Raw genomic sequence first — 15,957 nt, 5'->3', positions numbered from 1 at the left:
CACACCCTGAACGAGATGGGTTTCCCAGCAGCACTTGTGATTGGTCTTGGTTAGACTTTGAACAGTATTATGACAAACTGTCACGCAAACACTTTGTATCAAGGTGGAAATAAAGTTTTACAGTAAAACTCGTGGCACAAAATAATATATATTCAATCATGAGTGACAAATAACATCTTGTTCTGGTGCAATTGGAGGGGTGTACATTTGATCAATCATATTGACAAGTCAAAAGCTTGTGAGTAATTCTGTGCTTCATTTACATCGTTTTGTTTAGATGGTGGAAAAGCCTGCTGCTACCCCTAGATCTTATCTTTAATGAAATCCTTTGTAGGTTACCTGAACAATCCCAAAAGAACAATCCCAAATCTTGATTAAACTAAGCAGAGACGTTTTACTGATCTGTATAGATGAATTGTGAAAGAAGAAACATATATTACAATAGCAACAATCTCTTGGTAGAAACTAAGATGTGATCTGTCCCTTATGTCGACCCATTCATGCACCGTCTGCATCCATCCATTTCTTTCACCTATCCACTGCCACTTATCCATTAGCACTCATTAGTCTAACACAGAAATCTTTGTTTAATCAAAAATGGCAAGACAACATAAGCAAAGGCATGTTGCTATCAGCGATAATAATGTAATGTTCACAATCATGATCATAATCAGAACCAACATTTATATACTAATAATTTCCTTCATCAAAATGAGAGCAACAATTATCACAATCATAATCATGATTGTAGTAATACTAATGTGATAATCATAATATAGTAATAATATATAATAGATATAATATATTTGATATATGATCATATAACAATTTAACAATAGTAATATATACTAGATATAATATATAATAATACTATATATAATATATGATCATATAATATAATCATAATTTATAATAACAATATAGTAAGAGTTGTAAGTGGCAACAAATGAACAGAAAATAGAGGGATTTGTGAGAGGAATCAGCTCTGGATGTATTGTAGGAAGCTGGAAAAAGCAAACATGATTTATTGATATCTGCATACATTACCATCCACTGAAAAAAAAGAATAAATGTATAAATGAAAGTATGTTTTACTATGACATAATCTTAAGAATAGTTACAAAAAAAATAAACAAAGTCAAAAACCTGGAATGCAGAACAGCGAATATAAAAATGGAATAAAGGCACAAAAACAAATGAGATCTGACAGAACAGCAGAAGGAGAAATGCTCAGTAAACACTGATTTAAGATGCAAATGACAAAAATGATTGAGAAACATTATTCTTGAGAGCTTAATAGAGCAGTCTCATTTGTCAACACCACATCTAATTCACATTTCGTACCTGAGCAAAAACAGATTTTTTTTTGTTTGTTTTTCAATTCACATTGTGAGTAAAGAAGTGCAAGCCAAATATAAATCAACATCACATAACCTTTGTACGTGTTGATTCTTATAGAAAACAATAAGACCAAACATCAAACATTCACATTTTTTTTCCGATTAACTACACGCTTATTCTGTGGCACTCAGACCTTTTAAAGGCACATGTCTTCAGCATAAATACGTGCAAATACATGATACGTCAGTCGTGCAGTTCAAGACAAACTGTATCCGAGGGTTTGAATCACAGGAAATAACGAAGGCAGACAAAAGAGCTATTTTTGTGTTTGGTCTTCATTGCCTCTGCCCACGTTCCTTCTTGAAGGTGACGATGAACTTCCAGGCTTCTACGTAGTGGGACAGGCAGATCTTCTCTGGGAAGAGCTCCTCCACGTCTGGGGGGACGTCCACGTCTTTCTGGTCCATGTAAGGCATCAGCGTTTCTTTTAAGCTTTAGGAAACAGATCAGTCATTTTAAATCTCATGTCATATTTTCTTTGGTGACTTAAAAAAAAGTGCATCATAAATGTTGTTTCAAATGTAAAGTAGGTTCACAGGTACAAAAACTTTGTCCATAAGCCAAATTAAAAAACATATTTACACAAGAGGGCATTCTCTTAGAACCCACCAATACTGACAAAGCAGTTAGATCCAGTCAAGAGTGGCTCATTTTGGGAGATTTGTTAATTGTGAGCAACACTGACAGATTGTCATATCAAGGTTTCTTCAGTGCAACAAAATAAATCACACATATGCAACTCTGTTGTTGTTGTTGTTATTTCTTGGCAGGAGTCATGATACGTTAAACACTTTAGGTTGCAAATAATTTATCTCCTTTGTCAGACTTCAGTCACTTGGTAATTATATGTAGCAATACCACTTCTGCCCACATGGGGGCCCACAGCTCTGCAATGGGGCCAAAAAGCCTCTGATAATAATATGCTGATGAATGGGGACCATGTGGCACATCCAGTAATACTACATTTCCCTACTTAAGATCCATTCATTGAGTTTTAATATACTATAATAAAATGCTGTGGTATGTTGCCCCCATGTGGTCAAAAATAGTACCTTTCAATCGAGCAGAGTGGCTGTACACCTTAAGAAAAATAATAAAGAGAATGTTATTTTTACCCCCAGTTGGGTTTGTAGGTATCAGAAGCGTTTGGCGTTTTGAGGACCAGCACCAGGAACTCGTGCATCTCCAGCAGGAAACTGTCAGCACTGTTTTTAGAGAAGAAATCAATCAGCAGCTGCTGATCTTCATCACTGAGAGGCTCTTTGTACTTCTCTGAAACTCCCACAAATGGATCCTGATGAACACAAAAATGCATGGATTAGTAAAAAATGATCAACTACAACAAATAATACTGAAACTATCATGTGCATCTTTACACGTGGATACTGGTCTTTCTGAGTGATGGACTTACTCTCTTGAGACAGAGCATATTTTCTGATTTGAGTGAGGCCAGTAGCTGCCACAGCGCCACACAATGCTTAACACAACACATGCTCAAGGCCTGTGGACAAAACAGGACAGACATTGAGCTTGATCACATAAACAAGAATCACAAATTAAGACCCTGCTCATTCATCATCATTATTATATTGCAACACTTCACGTCAGAGAACAACACAAAGTTCCACTTAGCAGCACATTTGGACAGTTTTCTCTATGAAATGTAACCATTCGGTCTAGACTGCAGTTCTGGGGAGGAGAACACAACCGGTGTGTCAGATAGGCCGACCTTGACGATATGCTGAGCCATCTGGTTTCCCATCTGCAGCACCTCCTCCAGGTAGCTGGACAGCTGCATCTCAGGCTCTCCCCCAGTCATGGCAAGGAAGCCCAGGGCCACTTCCAGCGTGGACAGGGCTTCACACACCTCGCTGTAGGACTGCAGCTCTCCAGCCACAGAAACCAGGGTGAGAGTCTGCAGAGGCTCCTGTTGTTCAGACACAGATTATAGACACTGGTGAGGAGGAATCTCACGTGAATGATGACAACAATGACTCAACTATGTTTAATCACAACTTACTTGTCTCACTTTTTCTTTTACATCCCTGAGGATAATCTCATAGTTGCGGTCATGTCTGTTCACTAGTGTCGGAATGCCCTGTGATGAGAGAAGAACAAGTGTTTTAATCATTTTGCATCAATCTTCAAAAAGGTTTCTGGGATTTTCTTTTACTCACGTTCAGAGTAATGAGAGGTTTTCCCAGGAGGAAGCGGGAGATGATCTGCTGCTGGATCCTGGGTAAATCGTACTCATAAAGGGTCTCCTGGCCCTTCTTGATGCTGTACTGGACGTTTGACAGAACCAGGGGCATCACATCTCGCTCAATCTCATAACGAATCACATGCAGGTCAGTCAGATCTGCAGGGCTCACTTTGTAGCTGTGAAATAAGGAAACAGAAACTTCAGCCCAAAGATGGAGCGTTGATGCAGAAAAAGCTTTTTTTCTTTATGTTCTATCATTTTCTCATCATCTTATAAACAGATTCTATGCATCTGCAGACGAGGTTTATCAACCTTCTTTCTGGACCTAAACAAGTGAAAGTGTGGCATGAGCGCCCCCACCTGGTCTCCTCTCCGGTGAGCCTGTCTACAGAGTAAACAAGGTCGTTGTGCAGAGTTATTAGGTAGCTGATGAGGGCCGTGGAGCACAGGCCTGGACCTTGTCGCCGTGGTAACAGCACCCTGAAGTCACTGTTCATGTCCAGGTCCTTCTGGCAGAACTCATCTGGGATTTTAATCTCACCTGGACAATGTTTTAATTCATGTTAGAACCTTAAATTAGACAGTTCAGTGTAACAGAGAGTTTACTGCTGGTGTTTGTGTTTACCGTTTGTTGCCAGAGACCCTCTGAGCCGATTCCAGGCTGATAAGAAGATTTTTATGTATTTCTTATACCAGGCTTTAAGGGAAGCTGTACACAAAGAAAACAGTTCAAAAAAATGTTTTAATATATACATATAGATGTCAGGAAGAGGAAACTGCTACAGTCCACTGGACTGACACACAACAGCCTATTTAACACATCTGCTATGTTCAATGACTGATATTCCTCCTTTAAGAATATGTAATCATTGCCTCTTTCCTATCTGAAAGCTCTTTGGTAGTTAGGTATGTGCAGTACAGACCAAACGTTTGGACACACTTCCCCATTTGTTTGAATGAGAAGGTGTGTAAGTCACACAATTAAAAAGGCTGAGATCCACTGGAGTAAATGGTGTCTGTACCTGCTTTCTGGTTCTGGAGAAATTGACCAATGGTCTTGTAAGTAAGCTCAGTGATGTTTTGAAACTTCTTGATCAGATCCTTCTGGAGCGCGAGGATGTCAGGCAGGTGCTTCACCAGTCTCACTTCTGCTTCCTAAAATAAATAAAAATGAGTGAATGAATGAATAATACATGTGCTGAGATATTAGCCCGTCTGGGGCTCCCTCAGAATTAGTAAAGCATGTGAAGTGATAACTTATTAGAAAAATAATGTAACCAGTCACAACTAAAAGTTTACATTCAGTTAACAATACGACTTTCATAACTCTTATCCCTCTATGTTTGACATTAAGGCTCAGAACATTTTTCCTGTTTCACTTCAGTTATGATTCTTAATTATTATTATTTCATCCGTATACTTTTTTTTAGCTTTTAATCAGCTAAAAAACAGACTCTTAATAAAAACTATCAAACACAGATATTTATGCATGTATAAATATATTTATACATTTATTTTACTTTAATTGTATTATTGTTCTTGTTTATGTTTATATTTCCATTCTTTTTTTTCCCACTTAAGAGAGCCAAGTGAACCGAAGGCAAATTCCTCGTGTGTGCTGACATAACTGGCAATAAAAAGCAGGTATGTCAGATTCTGATAACAATAGAATACGTAAAGAAGACTTTCTCATACATTGGTAGATTCAAAGTGATGCGTATCTGTAAAAGTCTGACTTTGAATCAATAAATGACTAAAAAGTCTCTCTTTATCTTGAGCTTTCACAAAATCAAAGTAAAGAAGGGAATCCTTACATTGAGGAAAGTTTCCCTAATGTTCTGTTTACTATAAGTTCATTTCTATTTTCTTGTTTTTTATGCAACTATATTGCTTTTCCAAGTTTCACTTGACTTACTGTAATAAAGCAAAATAAATCTAATATTTGATTCTCTAAAATTAAATTATAAAGCCAGATAATAACAGACCAATACATGTTGCTTTGAAGGTGCTTTTTCAAAACTTTCTATGAAGTAGAACATGTACACGTTTCTTCTTTTTTCCATGTTTGGTCACAGCTTTTCTTACCTTCTGCAGAAATCTCCACAGCACAGGAAGGGCGTCTCTGCCGTCATTCTGCTCCACAATGTGGGTGAGACTCAGCAGAGACACTTTCTCTCTGCAGCTCCACACGGCAGAACAATGGATCAGAGAGTTTGGATGAAGTGAGTTTAAGAAGAGACGAGGATCACCAAACACAAGCTTCACAACTGGATTAGCAGAGAGGCGAGAGTCTCCACGAATGAATGTATTTACTTCCTTAAGCTGTCTCTCCAAGTTCTGAGGAAGACAAGGATGCAGAAGAAATGTTTAACAGATTTGTCAAAAATGAAAAAAATTTGATTGTAAAAGGAAAGTGCTTTATATTATTTTATTTACGACCTTTAGTTGAGGTGTGATGATGCTGTTGCTCATGTCTATCTCCCATGCATTTCTGGCCTCTTTGGTGGAGAGCAGATTGGCGTGAGGAGCAGGCCCTGAAAAGAAAACCATTTTATCATTTAAAATCTGATTTATTTATTTATTTTTTTTTTTTTTTTAAATCGGATTAAAAATCTACATTAGTTGAAACTACATGCTATTACATCTTATTGGAACAGTGTTTAAGGTGTTGCAGTGACATCTTGTAGTTGTTTTCTTACACTGGTTTGGCTGTTGGGGTCCCAGGAGGCTGCCGATGAGCAGATGAACTGCACTGATCGTGTCATCAGTCCCTTTACCCAGAGACCTGGCCAGATGTTCCACATCTTTTCCCAGATGTGCAAGAAGAAATGCTCCAGGATCAGCAACTTGAGGTTTGATGATTGCAGAAATAAACTGATACAAAAGGAAAAGAAGATGATTGAGCAAATGTTAATCTCTTCTTCAACAGTCCCCCCATAAGAATGATGCAGTTTATATCAAAGAAAATCTAAATAAAATCATAAGCATGTGCGATTGTGAAAACCAGCATCTTTATACAGTGTATTCTGTCCAAACTACCTGCAAGTGGCTGCAGGTACCGAGCAGCATGGCCATGTGAGTGAGCATGCGGATAACAGTGAAGGGAACAGGGGAAATGCTCTTTGTGTCCAGCATGTCTGGGTTGTCTCTGCGTTGTGCGTCACCAAGGATGTGGCCGCTCTGAGTGCGGTCACCTCTATTAGTGTCAGAAAATTCAAAATAAAAAAGATTAACTTATATCTTCTATAGGTTTACATGTTTTCTGCATTTGTAAACAACTTACTGCATGCCCATGCCCTGAAATCCCTGGACAGCCAAGTGGTTGTTTCCTCCAATCACAGCACCACAATCTACACAATGACTCGTTTCCATGGGCTGGCCACACTGCAGAAAACAAAAACCATATTTAGAATATTATTTTTGAAAAAGTACTTCTACAGCCTCATAATGAATCAATCTGAGCATAACAAACCTCGCCAATGGTGCAGGGATGGCCATTTGGACAAACTGTAATAAGTTTTAAATGAAATGTTACATTAAAGCTGTTCAGCATGGCAGCATAACATTTAAAAGTAAAATATATCAAATATTAGAGCTAAATATTTGATTACTTACGGTACCACCGCACTGGACCCAGAACTTGTTGAGCTACTGCAATCATGTCCTCAGGCATGGTGGGCAAGAAAGCTGCCTGTACCAAGAGATAAATAGTGTTTTATACATTTATTTGACAGTATAAACTCAGTTATCACTATCCACAGCTATCACACATACCAGCATGTTTGCAGGAGCCATCGCCAGCTGCTGCAGGGGTGCTAACATCCCCTGGGCTCCACAGAGCAGGACAGCCGCTAAGTGAACAGTTATTTCCACTGATGCACTCTTGCTGCCAGAGAGCCGAGAATGAAGAGTCAACGGCCCCAGTTCGTTGGTCACCAGAGCCCGGGCAAAGGCCTTCACCTCTGGGCTGGCAAGGACTCTCGATGTCTGGATGTAGGACGTCAGAGCTTCCAGTTGCTGTCGGAGCAAATTTGAGAAAAATGATATGCATCAAATGTGACTTTAAATAAGCAGTATCTAAAAGGCTCCATTACTTTACTCCATCAAAAGATAAAACCATGTTCACACTTGAAAATAAATAGCTGACAGTATAGAAAAAACTATCCAGAGCAGTTTCTTGCGTGGACTATGCCGACACATAGGACCCTTCGCCAATAGGAGGATCCAAACTACAAGAACAGCCTCTTTGTATACAGTATTTGAGAGAAATAAAATGACCAGTCTCCATTTGTAACCAGTTACTGTAAACAAGCACATTTAATTACCCAACTGTGAAGCACTTAAATGAAGGCTTTCATTTTCACCAACTACGCTTGAATGGAAAAGGGTTTCTTTTTAATTTTTTTGAGTTTATAAAGTCAGATGTTTATGAGTTTTGTTCCTTGAAATATGCATTTTTTCCTGTCTCATTTTTTTCAAAGAGGTCCTGGCCTGATGTTGTAAAAGCTCAGCTAGCCTCATCTATTTTAACTAGCTTTAGTTTGGTAGATTTATTTTGCTTGTTTAACTTACACTAGATTTGTTAATCTTAAATACAAATTTGTTTTCTTCTTTCAGTGGTGTTTTATATTCCCCCAAAAATGTGATAAATGCATGAAAAGTGAAGATTAACTAAGTTGCCTCCCATCTTTAGTAATTGACAAACTGTTTTCTTCAAGTGACGGACATTTTTTATTCTTTAAAATAGTTCCTAACGTCCAAGTCTCTTTTCTTAGCTGCCATCTTTACAGATACAGACACCATTGAGCAGTGGACTTCCCCATATCGGTCGGCACATTTAAATGATAACTTATCAAAAAATTACAGCCAGGGACTGCTCAGCAGTAGGAAAAGATTAATCACATTAACAATTAGCAAAGGACCACTGAATTTAGAGCACCAGGAATGAGCTAAAATATACAAAGTATGAGTTTAGCTCATTCTAAAGCAGTGACGTGCGGTCAGGGGAGGCAGGGGAGGCTGTGCCTCACCTGCCATCATGGAAAGAAAGAAATGTAAAATGAAAAAAAAATATTTTTTTATATTTATCAGTTGATTTGTACTATAAAGTAATTTTCCATTTAACTTCACCATTTTTAGATTATTTTTTCTTCAAAATCGCCGAATTTTCATATTTGCCGTTCAAATGCTGAAAAGATACTGGTGGTGAGGCAGCACCCCGCTGAGCCGCACCAAGGATTGCGCAATGACTCGGCTAACTGTGCTGCCATGCGATGTAGTGAGACCCATGGGCGCAATTTCCACTGGGGACAGGGGGGACATGTCCCCCCCACTTTTCAAAATCGTGTTTTTGTCCCCCCCACTTTTTACAGTTTAAAAACTAACCGTGGGCTCAGCCTGTAATTGCGAATCATCAAGACACCCTGTGCGACGGTACTGACGGCCCGGCAGCCCCGCAGCCCCTCCCTCCTCCCCTCCCTGCTCCCCTCAGAGCTGCTCAAGGCTGATTTATGGTTCTGCGTTACACCAACGCAGAGCTTACGACGTAGGTTACGCAGTGACGCGCCCCGCACGCCGTAACCCTACGGCGTAGGTTCTGCGTCGATTTAACGCAGGACCATATATCAGCCTTCACAGACAGACAGCCAGGACGCGGCAGAAGCAGAAATGACGACAGCTCAGTTTAAAATCCATTTTTGCAGCGGGACAAAAAAGCAGCAGCACTGCTGTGTTGCAGGTAGGCTGTTCAGAGATGAGTAGCCAAATATTACTCAACTTAATATGTTGTAAATGGTTAGGTGATTTTGGTTTGTTTATAAGGAAAGGAAGGAATGAACATGATCTATTTTCATATTTCATAGGAGAAATATGTGGAAACAGGTGCAAGTGAAGAAGTGCAGGCAGGAACCCAACCATGTTAGCCCAAAAGTGATTGTAGAACAGCATGTCAGCAACAAAACCTTAAGATCAAGAGTAGTGTTACTGTGAATTTCCTTGGCTCATTTATAAACAAGGAGTCAATGGAATTCTATGTTTTTTCTGTGGCCAAGCTTTTGAAAATGAAAAATCAAGCCTGGCCAAGAACTATGTTTCTCCAGAGGCCTGCAAGTAAGCCTGTAAAGCTTGTATACTGTCTTAAGGTAAGAGCTGATTTGTTATGTGGCATGTTAATGTTGTGTTGTGTCAAAAATAAAGGATGCCCAAAGAGAAAGAGGTCACAAGATTAAAGACTCTTTTTTATCATTGTATAGCCCTAAACGAAAATAATAATAAATACATATATCAGGAAAAAAAAGTTAAAAAGTGTCTAAAAAAGTAAATCCATATTAAAATTGTCTGATTGTTTGCATTCACACACACATAGTCTTACAAAGCCACACTGCACATCCACGCTACAGCTACATGCACAAATTTACCATTCCTAATTGTGTCCCCCCCACCTCTGAAACTAAAGTTTCGCCCTTGGTGAGACCAGATCGCTGTCTCTTTGTATGTCACTATTAACATTTTCAAACACATTTGCTATATGAAATAAGTTTCCATAGTTAAGCTGATTTATATAATGAACAGCAACTATATGTGTGTAATGTGTTTCTTGTGCCGACGCAATCACAAAACGGCTGAAAAGAGCCACGGGGTGAGGCACGCACTTCTCCTGCCTCACGGTAGGGGGCACTAGTGAGCTCAGGGATTCTTCTTGCGACTATTTGGCTGCAGAATAAGTGACAACAAGCAGGAGTTTACAGTTAGCAACTTCATTGGACTTAATTTATAAGTAAAGGTAAGACCATAATAACTTTTTTTTTAATTAAATGTGCTTTTTGTGCGCTACAGTTTGTATGTGTAAAGCATTTGTATGTGAATGACGATAGGAGGTTTTAAACATAACCAGTTAACTGCTGCCATTCAAATGGTGAATAAGTTGCTCTGGAGGGTTCATATGCTTGTAAATCTGACTGATGAAGTCAGTGCCTCACCATCCATGAATCTCACCGCACGTCACTTTTCTAAAGTATGTGGCCCATTTATCTCCACTTTGACGAGTGTGCTTCATGCTAAGCTAAAGACCATTTGCTTCAACGTATTTACTCATTTCATTTGAAACAGACACTGTGACCTCTGATGCGTCAGTTCGAGTGACCTGATCTAAGTTCCCGGTCTTCTGCATCGACAGGCTTAGATTGTAACTGAAGCACCTACCTCAGGCTTTGGATGGAAGCTAGCATTAGCTTGTCTATAGAGAGTGGTGACTTCTCTGAACAGCGCCAATAGAAGGTAAACTGTTTTATTCTGCGGTGGACATCTGCATGTCTATGAAGAAAAGATAACCGGGTCAACAAGCACACAAATGAAGGGTCTTGACATGATGCTCCGTTACTAGAGAGACGTTATGTCACGTTACCTCACAAGCTTCTTCAAGTCCGTCTGCTTTGCCATCCATGATTACTTTTGCAACAGCCTCTCTGACAGTCTTGTAGTCTTCTCCGTACACAAGATACTGGTCTATCAGGGTTGTTTCTTCATTCTGGGTGAAATGAAAATTTAACCAGAATATTAGACTACTGCAAGCACAACCTCTAAAAACTGCAATATTGCTTTCGTTTGATTACTAACATGTTGGACAAGTTCTTCAGGGAAGAGCCAACGCATCTGATCCTGTTTGAGGAGTTTCAGGACAAACTCCACTCCATGTTGGCTGCAGATCTTTCGGATCAAATAAACACGATACCAGTCATTTCCACTTCGCCTGCAAAGGTTCACCACAGTCTCCAGGAAAGCTCTGGTTCCAGTCTGACCCTCCTGTGAGCCTGGTTTAAAGAGTAGAAACAATACATATGGTTAAATAAATAAATATAAAAGGTATTAACCTACCAGTACTACAAGTGTATATGAGAAACTGGTAGTACAATAATGAACATTACAGAATCTTACAACTATAATTAAATGATAAGAGTGTAAACCCTCCTTAAGGACTTAAATCATAGAAGTTTTGAGTTAGAATAAAAAACTGTTCGCAGAAAAATGGCAATTAATGTTAGCCCTGGGGGTAATAGCCCCGGGTTAAACTAAGTTGCCATTTTAACCCTGCAAAATTGTATTTCCAACTAAGTCAAAGCTTGTTTAGAGTCTCTGCAGACAAACAGATATTTCTGAACTTTGTATGTGTACAAAAAGTTGCACACATAGGTAAAAATGACTATTTGCACAGGCATCTTCATCCAAAGCAAAGCCAGTTCTTTGTACAGCACAATTAAACAACAAGGTGATTCAAAGTGCTTTACAGAGACACTAGATCATCATCACATAGTAGGAAGAAAATGCATGATTTAAAATCTAGTCCCTGGCAACTTTATATAAGTCTGTACGAGTCAACTATCGATGTACGCTTGGATTGTTTTAACTACATAATGTTCCTTTGAACCACATACCTGCTGTTCTCAGTTTTTCCACAATTATCCTTGCAGTCAGATCCAGGTCCATGCGAACTCTGGCCACCTGCTGCAAACACTCTACAGTTGCATTTGTAGCAGATGTGTCATGTGTTTGCAGGAAGTCAGTCAAGAAGGCATTTTCATCCTGCACATATGCCTGCTCATCTGCAATGGACCTGAACTGCAACCTCTCAAACATGGAGTCCTGGATAAATGACAAAGTAAGAATGTTAATAAGCTGCATGGCAGCACAACATCCAATCACTGCTTTGGAAACATTTGTACCTCCAGGCAGTTTATGTACAAGCAGTAGAGTTCAGTCTTGTCTTTGTCCTCCAAGATGATGCTTTTCTGAACTTCCATGAGATGCTGCTGCAGATATTCTTTAACATCATCAAAGCTTCAAAAGGAGAGATACATAAAAATATGAGGAAATATGAAAAGCCACATTAAATATTGGAAGCATATATAGACAGGACTAATGCAAGGTGTAACTGCAGCACCTCACCTGTACTTCAGCAAGAGTTTGAGGACCACTGAGCGGACCACTGGATTTCTATCCACAGAGTCATCAAAAGGAGAGAGCACTTTTGTCAGCGTTTGTGGATTACCTGAGGGAGAAAGAAGATGTTCATGGCATACAAAACAGACTTGTTTTATACACAAGCATAGTTCCATGTCCATTACCGAGTAAGTAGACAGTGACACATTACCTCCGATGAGGGGGGCAGCGTTGGCCTCCACCATGAGGAAGGACAACAGATCATGAATGACAGCTGGACTGGGAGGAGAGTTGTCCTTGAAGCACACGGTGGACACCAAGTCTATGAAGAAGGCGTTGCACTGCTTCCTGAACTGAGCATGTTGGGTGACTTGAATCCTACACAAAACAAAAGACAGTAGTAGAAGTTTGTTAAAATTATAGTACGAGCCAGATTTATAGGCACAAGACAAGTCTTACTTCTTCTGGAACTACAAAATTGGGAAGTTTCTGATCTCTTATTGTTCATGTGTAGAGCTTGAACAGAGTATATTTAGAAGATCTAAACAAATCTGGAACTAAATAGCAGCAACAGAATCAATACCATCAGAGACTTTCTTCCAAGTTTTGTTGCTGATCAGTCTCTTTGGTCCACAACTCAGAGGTTCAAGTTTTCTTTAGTTTTTTCAAAAATAACTTAAATGCTTATTTCTTTTTTTTTTCCGATTTTCAAGTGGGAACTGTTAATCCTGTATCCCTTAGCAAGGGTTTCCCAAAGGAATACTTTGAAATCAAATATAATTTTTTTGTGCCACCTGAGGGAGATGAGTGTCCGGCTTTTCCTTGTGAATTTTATGACAAACGGATCATCTTTACTACTCAATGGCTGCCTTTCAAATAGCCTGCCTCCCTAAATATATTTGGAATTTGTTGCATATCTGAAGGTTCCTGGTTTGACTCTGTGTGCACACAGAGAGAACATGCAAACTGCCTGTAGGAGTGAGTGTAGATGGTTGTCTATATGTGGCCCTGTGATGGACTGGTGGTTATGTTTTCATTACGTAAAGCACCTTGAATTGCCTTGTTCCTAATGTACTATACAAATAAACTTGCCTGGCCTTTCACCTGAAGACAGCTGGGATAGGCTCCAGCAGCACCTGTGAACCTGAGCTGGACTGAGCAGGTCTAGATAATGGACGTACTATGTATAATGACACGAAGAGCAGTTGACAACACGAAACAGGAAATATATTAGGCTCATATTGTTTTCAGTGAAATGCATCTCAAAAGCAAAGTGGGATTATGTTGTTCCTCATTTCCAAGTTGTTTTTTTTGCATTTTCCATACTGTCAGTTTGTTTTCCTCCGATTTGAAATTGCATATTCTATAAACTTGTGTTTTCTTTGCTTTTGTTCCATCTTTTTTTTTCTTCCTTTAGTGTGATGCAGGAATCAAACCCTAGATTTGTTCACATTTTTCTACATACATCTAAATTGGTCAGGGAAGACAATTAAAACCTCTTCACTAAGCAACCTTGTTTGTTAAAAAAAATAAAATAAAGTTCAACAAAATTTGAACAAGAGCAGATGGAATTTCTTGCTGGAATAAAAGCTTTACAGCCTCTGTGGAAATGCGATGTTTGATCACAGAATACATGAAGATACAAATAAGCTTATTTTGCATGTACATGTTGCCAACCTTATGTCATCTGAAGGAACCATGGGGAAGTCCTCTTCCACTGGCTGCATGCACAGGGGACAATACATCTGCCCAGGGACCAGCCACTGTTTGATACAGGCTAGACAGTAGATGTGTTCACAGCCCAGGGAAAGTGGATCCTGTGGGTCTCCCATACACACTGGACAAATTGTTAGACCGAACCTAGGTAAAAATATACAGGGACAGTAGTTTTCATTAATCATCGATCTTAAGACCTATTTAACAATAAAACAACTGTACAAAACGATATAGTCGTACTATAAAACGAGTATTGTGAAGTGCAGGTATTTAACTACACATCTGAAATTTGTTCCCATTATTGTCAAAAGTGATTTTTATTTTAATACTTTTAATAGGTTTGTCTTTGTGGCTGTTATTTCCCGAATTATAACTTTTTTATGATAAAATATCAGTATCAGTTTCATTTGAAAGAATATTTGATCATTTTTAGTACATAATGAGTACATAATAAAATTGGTCACAATCTTGCAGTTTCCCATCATTATTATCTACAACACCTATCCAGAGTAAGGACATACTCAGCAAGTGGTCCCAGGGGGGCTTCTGGGGAAGTTTCTTAGTGCTGAATTAAATATTTTAAGGTTTTTGTTCATACTGCCTTATTTTAAGTACTTTGGTATGTCAAATTAACAATAACTTAATATATTATGGTCAATGAAAGGAACATTTTGGAATAAAGTCATAATGCTGGATCACTAATTAGGTATCAATGACATGACAGTGATTTTTACCTGAAGATTCGTTCCACGGCTCCATCTTTGCAGGTTTTCAGCAAACCAATTACTGCCTCAAAGGACTGCTGAGTTTTGAGGTCCGAATTTTTCTCAAGGATCTTGATAATACAGCAAAATACATATATTTTAGTTTGGATGGAGACATTATTTTGAAGACCGTTTCATGGTAATTCACTACAATTTGAAAACTGAAGTTAATTCAAACAACCCAGACTCACCTGGCCAAGGCCCCGTGTATGCTCCAAAACTACAGGTGTCAGTTTCCTCTCCAACACCTCAATTCCCAGGAGCATGTGCTCCACAAACAGAGCGAGAGAAAATATGCGATTCCAGCCAGATCTAGGAGACACAACCAATGATTTTTCATTTCAGTACAAGAAAAACCCGTAGACCTTAGAAAATAGAAATATTTTGAATTATGCATGACTTACTGAACCCTCTTGACAATCATCTTGCTCCTCTCTCCGTAGTTTCTCATGCTGTCCTCTGAGCAGATCAGCTCTATGGGAACCTGGAGTTTTTTCACCTGCCTGAGCCAGGCTTGTCTTTGAGCATCTGTGTCCAGAACTCTGGGCTCAAGGTGCTCCAAACATGCAAAAGCAGCATACACATCGAGAACCTTGAAGTAGAAAATCACCGGAGAGATTACAAACCAGTACAGAGGAAGCATAGATAACAATAATACTATGAATGAGTTTCAAATAAAAAATACTTTGTGGAAAGAAAAATGAAATTTTCAGAGCTTGAGAGTAGGTATTTGTGAGTCTGAAGCAACAACCAACTCATAAAAACATCCCACTAACTTCAGGTGACCTAGATCTAAAAATGTGTCATTAAGTGTGCTTTTTTGATTCACACCAACATCACAGATTCAGATCAGAATTATCCAGCCTCCTCATCTTTAGCTCAACTAAGCTTTACATCATGTTTCATTTGCTGTTGTTAGCTTAGCACAAAGCTCGAAAA

The 15,957-nt window shown here is 39.0% G+C and overlaps 1 protein-coding gene across 1 annotated transcript in view; it reads right to left on the bottom strand.

The window, feature by feature from the left end:
- Positions 1-1,676: 1,676 nt before the first annotated feature.
- The window catches only part of rnf213a (ring finger protein 213a), a 39,326-nt gene continuing 25,045 nt past the window's right edge, over positions 1,677-15,957 (bottom strand). The window contains exons 40-67 of the mRNA XM_061711194.1: positions 15,423-15,610; positions 15,210-15,330; positions 14,989-15,089; positions 14,216-14,398; positions 12,750-12,916; positions 12,545-12,647; positions 12,322-12,436; positions 12,034-12,241; positions 11,219-11,412; positions 11,007-11,129; positions 10,805-10,915; positions 7,379-7,621; positions 7,220-7,295; positions 7,077-7,111; positions 6,888-6,988; positions 6,644-6,800; positions 6,304-6,478; positions 6,044-6,138; positions 5,690-5,941; positions 4,627-4,759; positions 4,230-4,313; positions 3,965-4,145; positions 3,579-3,780; positions 3,422-3,499; positions 3,131-3,328; positions 2,813-2,902; positions 2,517-2,695; positions 1,677-1,833 (exon numbers count right to left, since the gene is read on the bottom strand). Of these exons, the coding sequence (XP_061567178.1) occupies positions 1,677-1,833; positions 2,517-2,695; positions 2,813-2,902; positions 3,131-3,328; positions 3,422-3,499; positions 3,579-3,780; positions 3,965-4,145; positions 4,230-4,313; positions 4,627-4,759; positions 5,690-5,941; positions 6,044-6,138; positions 6,304-6,478; positions 6,644-6,800; positions 6,888-6,988; positions 7,077-7,111; positions 7,220-7,295; positions 7,379-7,621; positions 10,805-10,915; positions 11,007-11,129; positions 11,219-11,412; positions 12,034-12,241; positions 12,322-12,436; positions 12,545-12,647; positions 12,750-12,916; positions 14,216-14,398; positions 14,989-15,089; positions 15,210-15,330; positions 15,423-15,610 (4,050 nt within the window). The remainder of the gene's footprint in view (positions 1,834-2,516; positions 2,696-2,812; positions 2,903-3,130; positions 3,329-3,421; positions 3,500-3,578; positions 3,781-3,964; positions 4,146-4,229; positions 4,314-4,626; positions 4,760-5,689; positions 5,942-6,043; positions 6,139-6,303; positions 6,479-6,643; positions 6,801-6,887; positions 6,989-7,076; positions 7,112-7,219; positions 7,296-7,378; positions 7,622-10,804; positions 10,916-11,006; positions 11,130-11,218; positions 11,413-12,033; positions 12,242-12,321; positions 12,437-12,544; positions 12,648-12,749; positions 12,917-14,215; positions 14,399-14,988; positions 15,090-15,209; positions 15,331-15,422; positions 15,611-15,957) is intronic.

This window comes from Cololabis saira, chromosome 21 (genome assembly GCF_033807715.1).
Source record: "Cololabis saira isolate AMF1-May2022 chromosome 21, fColSai1.1, whole genome shotgun sequence".
Classification (NCBI taxonomy): Eukaryota; Metazoa; Chordata; class Actinopteri; order Beloniformes; family Belonidae; genus Cololabis; species Cololabis saira.
The sequence above is the reverse complement of the archived record's forward strand: the minus strand, read 5'-3'. Positions and strand labels throughout refer to the sequence as shown.